Raw genomic sequence first — 13,596 nt, 5'->3', positions numbered from 1 at the left:
GACGTTTTACCGCCCAGTCCTGCTTTTAGAAACCCCAGAAGTGGACGAGAACCGGCGTACGGAGAAGTACAACTGTCGCCATCCTATGTTTTATGTAAAGTCCCGCACACCCCACTCCTGTACCTCCCACCGAGTCAGGTAAATAGGTCTTTCTACATTCCAGGATCCGGTCTCGCGTCTGGATCGAAGGCTCATGATGGCTTCTGTTCCTCATGGACATCATAAGCCTTGTTTCTGCTGAGTGGTTCAGTTTTGGGCCAGTACGGTTCGGATGTTTTAGAATGGGGCTGGCATTGTGCGTGTGGGATTTGGACCAGATACCTAGCTGGGAAAGTTTGTAGTTCCAGACCAGACTTTCAGCAGCAACTTTACACTTTTCATTGCCATTGGCTCTGTTTTGTCCACCAATCAACAGACTGCATTGTGTGATGTCAGTAGTAGATGTGTAAACGGGAACCAACAGGAACAAATCCTGATGATTCTTCTGATCACACTGATCTGAAATCAGAGCTATGAGACGTTTGTTGTGAACAAGGAAGAGGGAGGCCTGTCCTGGTGAGACTTTTTCTCCTGGCTTCAGAGGAGCGGCTGACCTTCTTCCTCCTGTCAGAAAGTCTGAGCATGGACTTTTCCTGCGCCTGTCAGGCGTTTACAAGCATCTCGGATCTTGTTCATTTTCAGCCCGTACAGCAGAGGGTTGAGCAGCGGCTGGAACGTCAGGAAGTACAGCGACAGAAATATTCCCAGCACTAACGGCACTCGCTGCAACTCAAACCTGCTCTGGAGGATCTGGAAACAGCAGCCAAAGCAAAAGTTAAAGATGGAGGCCAGGTGGGGCGTGCAGGTGCTGATGGCTTTCTGCCGGGTCCGTCTGGATCCAGAGAAACAGATCCGAAGAATCTGGATGTAGGTGTAAAGGATTAATACGAAAGGAGTCATGATGGAGATGACGGTGTAAACGAGTCCATAAATGTTGTTGATGCCGGTGTCAGAGCAGCTCAGTTTAACAATGGAGTAGTTTCCACAGTAAACTCTGTGGATGATGTTCCCACACAGCTGTAAACGAACACTCAGAGAAACCAGAAGCACCATGGCAAGAGAAGGGACAAACCAGGTGAGGGCGATGAGCAGGAAAACCTTTCTGGGTGTCATCAGGGAGCTGTACTGCAGAGGAAAACAGATGGCCACGTATCTGTCGTACGACATGACGGCCAAGTTTAAAATTTCAATCCCTCCGTAAGTATAAATGCAGAAGACCTGCAGGAAGCAGAGAGGAGCAGAAACGGTGTGAACATCAGACAGGATCTGCACCAGAAGCAACGGAAACAAGCCGGTACTACCATACAGCTCGTTGACAAACAGGCTGCACAGAAACATGTACATGGGTTCATGTAAGCTCCTGTTCACACAGATCACCACCGTCAGCAGCACGTTGGCTGCCAGTATGCACACATACACACACACGGCGATGCTGAAATACAGGTATCTGAGGCGCCCTGTGTCCAGGTAGCCACTCAGGGTGAAATATGACACCTCGCTGGAATTCAGCATGACTTTCCTGGATCAGAGAGATGTCTCTCTCTCGTCGTCTGCTCATCATCGTCTTCTTTTATCTACAGAGATCAGCTGACTTCCACAGCATGACCTCATCACCTGTCCTTCATTATGCTGATAATTAACGTGGCGTGCGCGGTCACGTGACCAGTTCATTTCATGTAAAGATGCACGGCGTGTATGGACGGACGAGGAAATGGAAATATTTTTACAAATAAAGACAGAAATCTGGGGAATCTGAGCCAGGAACTGCCCAAGTACAGACAGTTTGTTAAATGCCCGACAAGAGAGCAGAACACGTTGGATCACTGCTACACTACAGTCAGTGGAGCTTACAGAGCCGTGCCCCGCGCTGCTCTGGGCTTCTCGGATCACGCCATGATTCACCTCATCCCCTCATACAGACAGAAGCTGAAGCTCTCTAAACCTGCAGTGAGGACTTCTAAGAAGTGGACCAGCGAGGCTGTGGAGGAGCTTTGCTCGTGTTTGGACACAACAGACTGGGACGTGTTTAGAGCTGCCACAGACAGCTTGGATGACTACACAGACACTGTGACGTCATACATACAATTCTGTGAGGACAGCATTATTCCAACAAAAACCAGGGTTACTTTTAACAATGACAAGCCCTGGTTCACGCCCAGACTGAGACAGCTGAGGAGGGAGAAAGAAGCAGCCTACGGAGCCAATGACAGAGAGAGCTACAAGGGCGCTAAGTACCAGTTCTCAAGAGAGGTGGAGCAGGCGAGATCTCGGTACAACAAACGTCTGAAGGAGCAGTTCTCTGACAATGACACCGTCTCTGTCTGGAGGGGGCTCAGGCAAATCACAAACTACAAGCCTAGAGCCCAACTTGCTGCTGATGACTTACAACTGGCTGAAAATCTTAACACCTTTTAGCCAGGTTTGAAGTCTCACACCCCTCCTCCATCACCTTCACCACTGTGGATAGTACAATCCCCCCTGTCCACCCCTCCCCCTCCACTGCCTTCTCGGTGACAGAAGAGGATGTGCTCAAGCTTTTCCGTAAGCAAAACCCACGGAAAGCTCCGGGCCCAGATGGTGTCTCCCCCGCCACCCTGAGACACTGTGCAGGCGAACTGTCTCCGGTCTTCACGGACATTTTTAACATCTCCCTGGAGTCCTGCCATGTTCCAGCCTGCTTCAAGCTGTCCACCATCGTCCCTGTCCCCAAGAAGCCCCGTATCACTGGACTTAATGACTACAGGCCTGTGGCGTTGACGTCTGTAGTCATGAAGTCATTTGAGCGCCTGGTCCTCCCTCATCTCAAGTCCTTCACCTCCCCCCTCCTGGACCCTCTGCAGTTCGCCTACAGAGCCAACAGGTCTGTAGACGATGCCATCAACCTAGCCCTTCACTTCATCCTGCAGCACCTGGACTCCCCGGGAACCTACGCTAGGATCCTGTTTGTGGACTTCAGCTCTGCATTCAACACCATCCTCCCTGCTCTGCTCCAGGACAAGCTCTCCCAGCTCAACGTGCCCGACTCTACCTGCAGGTGGATCACTGACTTCCTGACGGACCGGAGGCAGAGCGTGCGGCTGGGGAAGAATGTCTCCACTACTCGGACTATCAGCACAGGATCTCCACAGGGCTGTGTACTTTCTCCCCTTCTCTTCTCCCTGTACACCAACTGCTGCACCTCCAGCCATGACTCTGTTAAACTGATCAAGTTTGCGGACGACACCACCCTCATCGGGCTCATCTCTGACTGTGATGAGTCTGTCTACAGGAGGGAGGTAGACCGGCTGGTGTCCTGGTGCAGCAGCAACAACCTGGAGCTCAACGCTCAGAAGACAGTGGAGATGATCGTGGACTTCAGGAAAGTCACAGCTCCCTCTCCCCCCCTCGTCCTGACAGACTCCCCCATCACCACTGTGGACTCCATCCGCTTCCTCGGCACCACCATCACACAGGACCTGAAGTGGGGGCCGTCCATCAGCTCCCTGATCAAAAAGGCCCAGCAGAGGATGTACCTTCTTCGGCAGCTGAAGAAAGCCAAGCTGCCGGCCCAGATGATGGTGCAGTTCTACACGGCCATCATTGAGTCCGTCCTCACCTCCTCCATCACCGTGTGGTACGCTGGAGCCACGGTCAGGGACAGACACAGACTGCGGCGCATTGTGCGCTCTGCTGAGAAGGTGATTGGCTGCAGCCTTCCATCTCTCCAGGACCTGTACGTCTCCAGGACTCGGGGGTCGGATAGCAGCTGACCCTTCTCACCCTGGACACAGACTTTTTGAACCACTCCCCTCGGGCAGGAGGCTACGGTCCATCCGGACCAGAACCTCACGCCACAAGAACAGTTTCTTTCCCTCTGCCGTTGGACTCATGAACACTTTATAAAACACTGGTTTCATCACATGGTCACTTTACACCTGTCACTTTATTTCTCATACTAGTATCATCTTTCTACTTGCACTTTTTTTTTTTTTTTTTTTATTCGATATACTTATTTCCTTTGCATGCCCTTTTATTTTATATTACATTTTTAAAGTATTTTTAATTTTTTATCATAACTAATATTCCTTCTTTTATACTATTACTTTATTAATGTTATATGTTGCACATTAGCATCGAAGCAAGTTCCTAGTTTGTGAATTTTGTAACTCACTGACAATGGCAATAAAATTTATTCTGATTCTGATTCTGATTCTGAGAAATGTAAACACCAGCCTTGATGGAAAACAGCAGCCGAGTTTTACAAGGAATTAGAAAGAAATGAAGGAGAAGGGCTTCCAAAAGCCGTAGAAGAACCCGAAGCAACGTTACCTGCTTACCTGCTACCTCATTACCTGGACACACAGTCACCTGGTCATCTGGTCACCCGGTTACCTGGTCACCTGGTTACACACTAATCCTGTGTATTTGTTTCCTGATTAGCGGGTGGTCTAACTGGTCTATGGTGGTTGTCCTGTTGGGAGATAGAGCATCTTGTCATGTTGTCGTCATGCGGTGATGCTGCTGTGGGTCGCCCTACATTGACTCTTTAAGAGAAGGAAAATCAGGGTTCAACTCAGTCTGCAGTATTCAGTTCCTTAAGGCTCTGGATGCTGTGGGGCTGTCCTGGCTGACACGCCTCTGCAGCATCGCGTGGACATCGGGGACAGTACCGCTGGACTGGCAGACTGGATTGGTCGAGATTCGACTATCCGCCGGATAGTCGAATCCCGGATTGAGGAGGAGCAGTGTGGTTTTCGTCCTGGTCGCGGAACAGTGGAGCAGCTCTATACCCTCTTTGGGGTCCTGGAGGGGGCATGGGAGTTTGCCCAACCAGTCTACATGTGCTTTGTGGACCTGGAGAAGGCATTTGACCGTGTCCCCCGGGGGCTCCTGTGGGGGGTACTCTGGGAGTATGGGGTACCGGACCCCCTTGTACGAGCTGTCCGGTCCCTGTACGACAGGTGTCAGAGCTTGGTCCGCATTGCCGGTAGTAAGTCGGATCCGTTTCCGGTGAGGGTTGGACTCCGCCAAGGCTGCCCTTTATCACCGATTCTGTTCATAACTTATATGGACAGAATTTCTAGGTGCAGCCGAGGTGTTGAGGGGATCCGGCTTGGTGGCCTCAGGATTGGGTCCCTGCTTTTTGCAGATGACGTGGTCCTGTTGGCTTCATCTGGTCGTGATCTCCAGCTCTCGCTTGAGCGATTCGCGGCCGAGTGTGAAGCAGCTTGGATGAGAATCAGCACCTCAAAATCTGAGACCATGGTCCTCAGCCGGAATAGGGTGGATTGCCCTCTCCGGGTCGGGAGTCAGGTCCTGCCTCAAGTGGAGGAGTTTAAATATCTCGGGGTCTTGTTCACGAGTGAGGGAAGGATGGAGCGCGAGATCGACAGACGGATCGGTGCAGCCCTGTCCCTAGTCTAGAAGCGTTCTCTTGTCCAGGTATTAAAACATTAGCTATGATCATTTTAGAGGAAATAATAAATATTTCCTGGAAAGAGTCCGTGTTTTGTCCTTAAGAGTTCCTGAAACCAGACTGGGTCGGGCTGAGATCACATATGAACCAGAAATGTCTGGAAGAAGTTACAAACATCTGACATCCTTTTCAAAGTACCAGAGAATAGACAACTCTGGTTTCCAACATCTACTTGAACAGAGCTGTTCAAAGCTGGGAAAACTGGGTAGGACTTCATTGTTATACTGGTTTCAGCCCTATTTAAAAGATAGAGAGTAACCACAAATAATCTGTGGACTTCCACAAGGCTCCATGTTGGGCTCCTGCTGTTCAACATTTACATGATCCCACTCACTTAAATTATGAAAAGAAACCAAAAATGTTACCATGGTTACACTGAAGACAGATTTAAATAACCATCTCACCAAGAGACTGTAGTCGACTTTAAACACTGATCAGATGTATTGATCAGATTAAAGATTGTATATTCTAAAACTTCCTTCAGTTAAAGGTAGAGTGTCAAACTCATTTGGCTTTTTATTTGCAAAAATAAAGTATTGCTCTCATAAATATATATTTGACTAAAGTCTAACCACAATGGCATCCAAATAAAAGTGTTCTCTTTGTTAAGAATTAGTTCTTCATAAAAGCGCACCCAACAGAAGGCAGCCATGTTGTATCACCATCTTTACATACAGAAACCGAAAGGGGACAAATTTGTCAGCCTCATACATTTTAGCTCTGAATCTCTGTGTGTTGGGAGTAGAGGAGAAACAAGCAAAGGCGAGTATGGATCATCCAACTTAGACTTTATTCGACACTTTTTTATCTCACAGTGGAGTGCCATTTTCCACTGAAATGGAGGAGCATCCATACTCACCTATACCCAAGAAAAAAAAGAAATAATAACTGTAAGAAGAGAGTGTACATAAGTGAAGTATTTCCCAGCTGGAGACGGTTGATGAGGACTTCAGGTGGAGGCTGCAGCTTTCTGCTGGACAGGTAAGTTCATTCAGTCTAACAGTGAAGTTTATTTGGCGTTATGTTAGAAACAAAGCAGGTAGTCCAGCAGCTACTTTATCCTCCCCTTTCAGTTGCATCATTTACTGTTACTGCTGTATGAAACAGCAGAGATGCTAATCTTTTAATTAGCCTACAGTGGAAGCGCTCCGTTGCCGTTACTCTGTATACAGAAGTTGTCCTAGCAGGACACCATGTGCATTTTCCAGTTTTTCCTCCTGTTTCATCATTTATTTCAGCTGATTTGTCAAGGAGGGGTTAATGTCCCCCTCTCTTGTCACACCATGACATTATTCATTCATTCATCCATCATCCTAACCGCTTAGTCCGATTAAGGGTCGCGGGGGAAGCTGGAACCTATCCCTGCAGTCTTTGGGCGAAAGGCAGGGGACACCCTGGACAGCTCGCCAGTCCATCGCAGGGCAACATGACATTAGCTGTTAGCATTAGCTTGGTAGCAAATACATGGAGGACATGTTTGTAACTTATCTGCATCAATAACAAACAGAATTATGTTTCTTTCTGCACCTCATCACCTGATGAGACTCTGACTCGAACAAGATGTTGACATTTTCAGTTTTATGACTCTGTGGCTTCTGTAGAGGTAATATTGTGATTAAGTGGTGAGGTGACAGAGAACCTTGCTTGGTTGTTTACATTCAGTTAGCACAGTGCTAGATGGGAGGAATTCTCATACACTGGGGCTTTAAATGAAGACCAAACTGAAATAATAGTTTCTGGATTGAAAGACAGATTCAAACAGTGATGTTAACAACCAGGAATCTGGGTCTAGTCCTGGACCCCAACCTGAACTTCAGCATGGTGGTGAAGTGAAAAGACTGATGACTCAGCAGGATTTCTGCATTACTTTAGGAGACTAGACTATTGTAACCGGGAGCTTACAGGTCTCTCTTAAGTCCGTCATGCAGCTGCAGTTAGTCCAGAACACTTCCTCCCATTTCTGAAGAGAACTCCCAGAATCCTGCAGTCCTGCTGAAACTCTCCTGCTTTAAATCAAGTTAAAACTTGTATATTTGCAGTATTTTATCAAGAACTCTTTAGTCCATGAGGAGGACTTTTCATTCTTCAAACATGAGATCAGAATCTGTTGGCAGAGCAGCAGAAAACCAGAAAGTTTCTCTGATTCTTCTGGAACTCCATGTTGGATAGATGAGCAGCATGTCTCAGAGGATAGATAAGGACGGAAATCTGTTTGTCTCTTATTGTTGTCAGCAGAGAGCCCTCAATTTGGAACAAAAGAAGCAGGGTGGCTATTAGCAGTAACCATGGCAACGGCAGAGCGTCCCTCCTTCGTCCCCTGAGCTGAAAAGAGCTAATTGGACCGTTAGCATCCAAGTGTCCACACAGACTATGTCTTCTGGGTATGATGGAACCAGGAGGTTCTCTGGGACTCATTACTGCTGGTCGACAGTAAACATGGTTACATCCAAGAACAGTAAACATGATGTCATCGATGCCCTGTGACCTTTGCTCCATCTTGCCGATCTGCTTAAAGTGTCATTGAAAACATCAACTTCAATCCAACCTCCATCCCTCAGCTCCACTCAGCATGAGACAAACCCAGACAGGTGACCTAGGATGGGAATCTGTTCCAGAAAAGGAGTCTGTTCCAGGACACAGTTCTCATCCTACAGGGACACTTCTTCTCGTGGTGAATCTGCCAGTGAGAAGGTTCACCGAATGCATTCACTTACGGTGGTAACAGACTTGGGGTAAGTCTTACTTCACTTCAACTTCACGTTCTGGATACTACTATCCAGAACAGGAACAACGTTCTGGATACGACCACCCAGAACAGGAACAACATTCTGGATACTACCATCCAGAACCCAAACAACATTCTATCTACAACCATCCAGAAAAGGAGCAACATCCTATATACCACCATCCACAACAGGAACAATATTCTGGATAGTACCATCCAGAGCCGAAACAAAAGTCTGGATACTACCATCCACAAAAGAAACAACATTCTAAATACTACATTCCACAACAGGAACAATATTCTGGATAGTACCATCCAGAGCCGAAACAAAAGTCTGGATACTACCATCCACAAAAGAAACAACATTCTAAATACTACATTCCACAACAGGAACAATATTCTGGATACTACCATACAGATCAAAAGCAAAAGTCTGAATACTGCCATGGACAACAGGAAAAACATTCTGAATACCACTATCCAAAACAGGAACAACATTAAGAATACGACCATCCAGAAAAGGAACAACAATCTGGATCCAACCATAGAGAACAGGAACAACATTCTGGATACTACCATCCAGAACAGGAACAACATTCTGGATACTACCATCCAGAACAGGAACAACATTCTGGATACTACCATCCAGAACAGGAACAACATTCTGGATACTACCATCCAGAACAGGAACAACATTCTGGATACTACCATCCAGAACAGGAACAACATTCTGGATACTACCATCCAGAACAGGAACAACATTCTGGATACTACCATCCAGAACAGGAACAACATTCTGGATACTACCATCCAGAAAAGGAACAACATTCTGGGTACTACCATCCAGAAAAGGAACAACATTCTGGATACTACCATCTTAAAAAAGGAACAAAATTCTAAAACTACTATCCAGAACAGGAGCAACATTCTGGATACTACCATCCAAACCAGGAACAACATTCTGGACACTACCATCCAGAACAGGAACAACATTCTGGATACTACCATCCAGAACAGGAACAACATTCTGGATACTACCATCCAGAACAGGAACAACATTCTGGATACTACCATCCAGAACAGGAACAACATTCTGGATACTACCATCCAGAACAGGAACAACATTCTGGATACTACCATCCAGAACAGGAACAACATTCTGGATACTACCATCCAGAACAGGAACAACATTCTGGATACTACCATCCAGAACAGGAACAACATTCTGGATACTACCATCCAGAACAGGAACAACATTCTGGATACTACCATCCAGAAAAGGAACAACATTCTGGATACTACCATCCAGAACAGGAACAACATTCTGGATACTACCATCCAGAACAGGAACAACATTCTGGATACTACCATCCAGAACAGGAACAACATTCTGGATACTACCATCCAGAACAGGAACAACATTCTGGATACTACCATCCAGAAAAGGAACAACATTCTGGATACTACCATCCAGAAAAGGAACAACATTCTGGATACTACCATCTTAAAAAAGGAACAAAATTCTAAAACTACTATCCAGAACAGGAGCAACATTCTGGATACTACCATCCAAACCAGGAACAACATTCTGAATATAATCATCCACAATAGGAAAACGATACTACCGCTCAAAATTGGGAACAACATTCCAGATACGACCATCTAGAGCAGGAACAGCATTCTGGATATTATCATCCACAATAGGGACAACATTCTGGGTCCTTCCACTGAGAACAAGAACAGCATTTTGGATACGACCATCCAGAAAAGTAACAACATTCTGCATGCTACCATCCAGAAAGAGAACAAACATTCTGGATATTAAAATCCAGAATGTGAATTAGCCTCATAATATCCTAACATTGACCATCAAGAAGCTCTATGCTAGATGCTGCATGAGAACTTGGGCCTTGTGCACCACTATATACTTGTGTTGTTGTGCACCCTGATGAAGCACTCTGCAGCTCATTATACACAAAATGGACCAATTGCTGAGACACCTGCCTGCCTTGGCACGACACATATATATATATATATATATATATATATATATATATATATATATATATATATATTTCTATACTCATGCACACATACATACATTACATACATATGTACAAACACATATACACACTCGCCAGTATTAACACATATACATACACATACTTTAGATCATAGTAACTAAACTATGAATGTAAAAAGTTAAATATAAATGACAAACAAAGAGAAATGAGAAAACTAGCTGCTGTTAGTGAATAAACCTGCAGACGACTCGGTGACTGTGTCACATGCAGAACATGCAGAGTGGAACGTGTTCAGAGAAGATCATGCCAGTGTGACCCCTCCCACACAAAGGCAAGAGGCACGCCAGGAGTACCCCCGAGACCCGGACCATCGGCAGCCACCCCCAGGCGCAGACCCCAACCCCCCCCCCCCCCCCCACCCCCCGCAGGCAGAGGGCCCAGCCCACACCGACGGAGGGCCGGGATCCCCAGACCGCCACCGAGCGGCAGCCAGGCCGCACCTCTGAGCACCAAGACCCCCCCCACGCACACACACACACCCAGACAAACACACACCCAGACACACACACACGTACCCACACACACACACACACACACACACACACACACCCAGACACACACACACACACACGTACCCACACACACACACGTACCCACACACACACACACACACACACACGTACCCACACACACACACACACACACACACGTACCCACACACACACACGTACCCACACACACACACACACACACACACACACACACCCAGACACACACACACACACACGTACCCACACACACACACGTACCCACACACACACACACACACACACACACGTACCCACACACACACACACACACACACACGTACCCACACACACACACGTACCCACACACACACACACACACACACACGTACCCACACACACACACACACACACACACACACACACACACACACACACACTTCCTCCTTAAGCGCACCCTATCCACCCCATTCTCTGTCACACACTCAGACTCACACTCTCCTACCCTCGTGCCCCCACTCACATACTCCCCCCACACACATACACACCTCATAACACAACAACCCCCCCACAAGATCCCTCTATATACACCTCAACATGCACCCCAATACTAAGACTCCATTCACACACTCCCCTCTTTATTCTCACACACCCCATCACACACACATCCCTGCTCCCTCTATAATCACCCATTCTTCCATACACGCATACCCCACTCTACACACACACACACACACCTCCCTACACCCCTCTATCCACATTCACACTCCTCATTGTACACCCACCCCATCACTTCCCTGTACCACCAACATAACCCCACATACACACCCCCACCCATCTGCATACACCCCCCCTTCCTCCTATCCCAGCGGCCATCCACTTTCCTAAATCCCCCCCCTACACACACACACACCTACAGACCCACACACACATCTACACACACACACACCTACAGACCCACACACACATCTATACACACACACCTACAGACCCACACATACATCTACACACACACACACACCTACAGACCCACACATACATCTACACACACACACACCTACAGACCCACACACACATCTACACACACACACACCTACAGACCCACACATACATCTATACACACACACCTACAGACCCACACATACATCTACACACACACACCTACAGACCCACACACACATCTATACACACACACCTACAGACCCACACACACATCTATACACACACACACCTACAGACCCACACACACATCTATACACACACACCTACAGACCCACACACACATCTATACACACACACACCTACAGACCCACACACACATCTATACACACACACACCTACAGACCCACACACACATCTATACACACACACACACCTACAGACCCACACATACATCTATACACACACACCTACAGACCCACACACACATCTATACACACACACACCTACAGACCCACACACACATCTATACACACACACACCTACAGACCCACACACACATCTATACACACACACACCTACAGACCCACACACACATCTATACACACACACACCTACAGACCCACACACACATCTATACACACACACACACCTACAGACCCACACACACATCTATACACACACACCTACAGACCCACACACACATCTATACACACACACACCTACAGACCCACACACACATCTATACACACACACCTACAGACCCACACACACATCTATACACACACACCTACAGACCCACACACACATCTATACACACACACACCTACAGACCCACACACACATCTATACACACACACACCTACAGACCCACACACACATCTATACACACACACACACCTACAGACCCACACACACATCTATACACACACACACCTACAGACCCACACACACATCTATACACACACACACCTACAGACCCACACACACATCTATACACACACACACCTACAGACCCACACACACATCTATACACACACACACACCTACAGACCCACACACACATCTATACACACACACCTACAGACCCACACATACATCTACACACACACACCTACAGACCTACACACACATCTATACACACACACACCTACAGACCCACACACACATCTATACACACACACACACCTACAGACCCACAGACACATCTATACACACACACCTACAGACCCACACACACATCTACACACACACACCTACAGACCCACACACACATCTATACACACACACACCTACAGACCCACACACACATCTATACACACACACACACCTACAGACCCACACACACATCTATACACACACACCTACAGACCCACACACACATCTACACACACACACCTACAGACCCACACACACATCTATACACACACACACCTACAGACCCACACACACATCTATACACACACACCTACAGACCCACACACACATCTATACACACACACACACCTACAGACCCATACACACACACCTACAGACCCACACACACATCTATACACACACACACACCTACAGACCCACACACACATCTATACACACACACCTACAGACCCACACACACATCTATACACACACACCTACAGACCCACACACACATCTATACACACACACACCTACAGACCCACACACACATCTATACACACACACCTACAGACCCACACACACATCTATACACACACACCTACAGACCCACACACACATCTATACACACACACCTACAGACCCACACACACATCTATACACACACACACCTACAGACCCACACACACATCTATACACACACACACCTACAGACCCACACACACATCTATACACACACACACCTACAGA

At 47.2% G+C, this 13,596-nt stretch overlaps 1 protein-coding gene across 1 annotated transcript; it reads right to left on the bottom strand.

Moving 5' to 3' along the window:
- Positions 1 to 606: 606 nt before the first annotated feature.
- On the bottom strand, positions 607 to 1,551 carry LOC306760297 (olfactory receptor 11A1-like; the record flags this gene model as incomplete). The annotated part of the gene is made up of 1 exon (XM_079246097.1): positions 607 to 1,551. One exon carries the CDS (start codon positions 1,549 to 1,551, stop codon positions 607 to 609), a length of 945 nt encoding a protein of 314 aa, XP_079102223.1.
- Positions 1,552 to 13,596: the final 12,045 nt, after the last annotated feature.

The sequence above is a fragment of the Telmatherina bonti genome (genome assembly GCF_933228915.1).
Source record: "Telmatherina bonti genome assembly, chromosome: 9".
NCBI lineage: Eukaryota > Metazoa > Chordata > Actinopteri > Atheriniformes > Telmatherinidae > Telmatherina > Telmatherina bonti.
The sequence above is the reverse complement of the archived record's forward strand: the minus strand, read 5'-3'. Positions and strand labels throughout refer to the sequence as shown.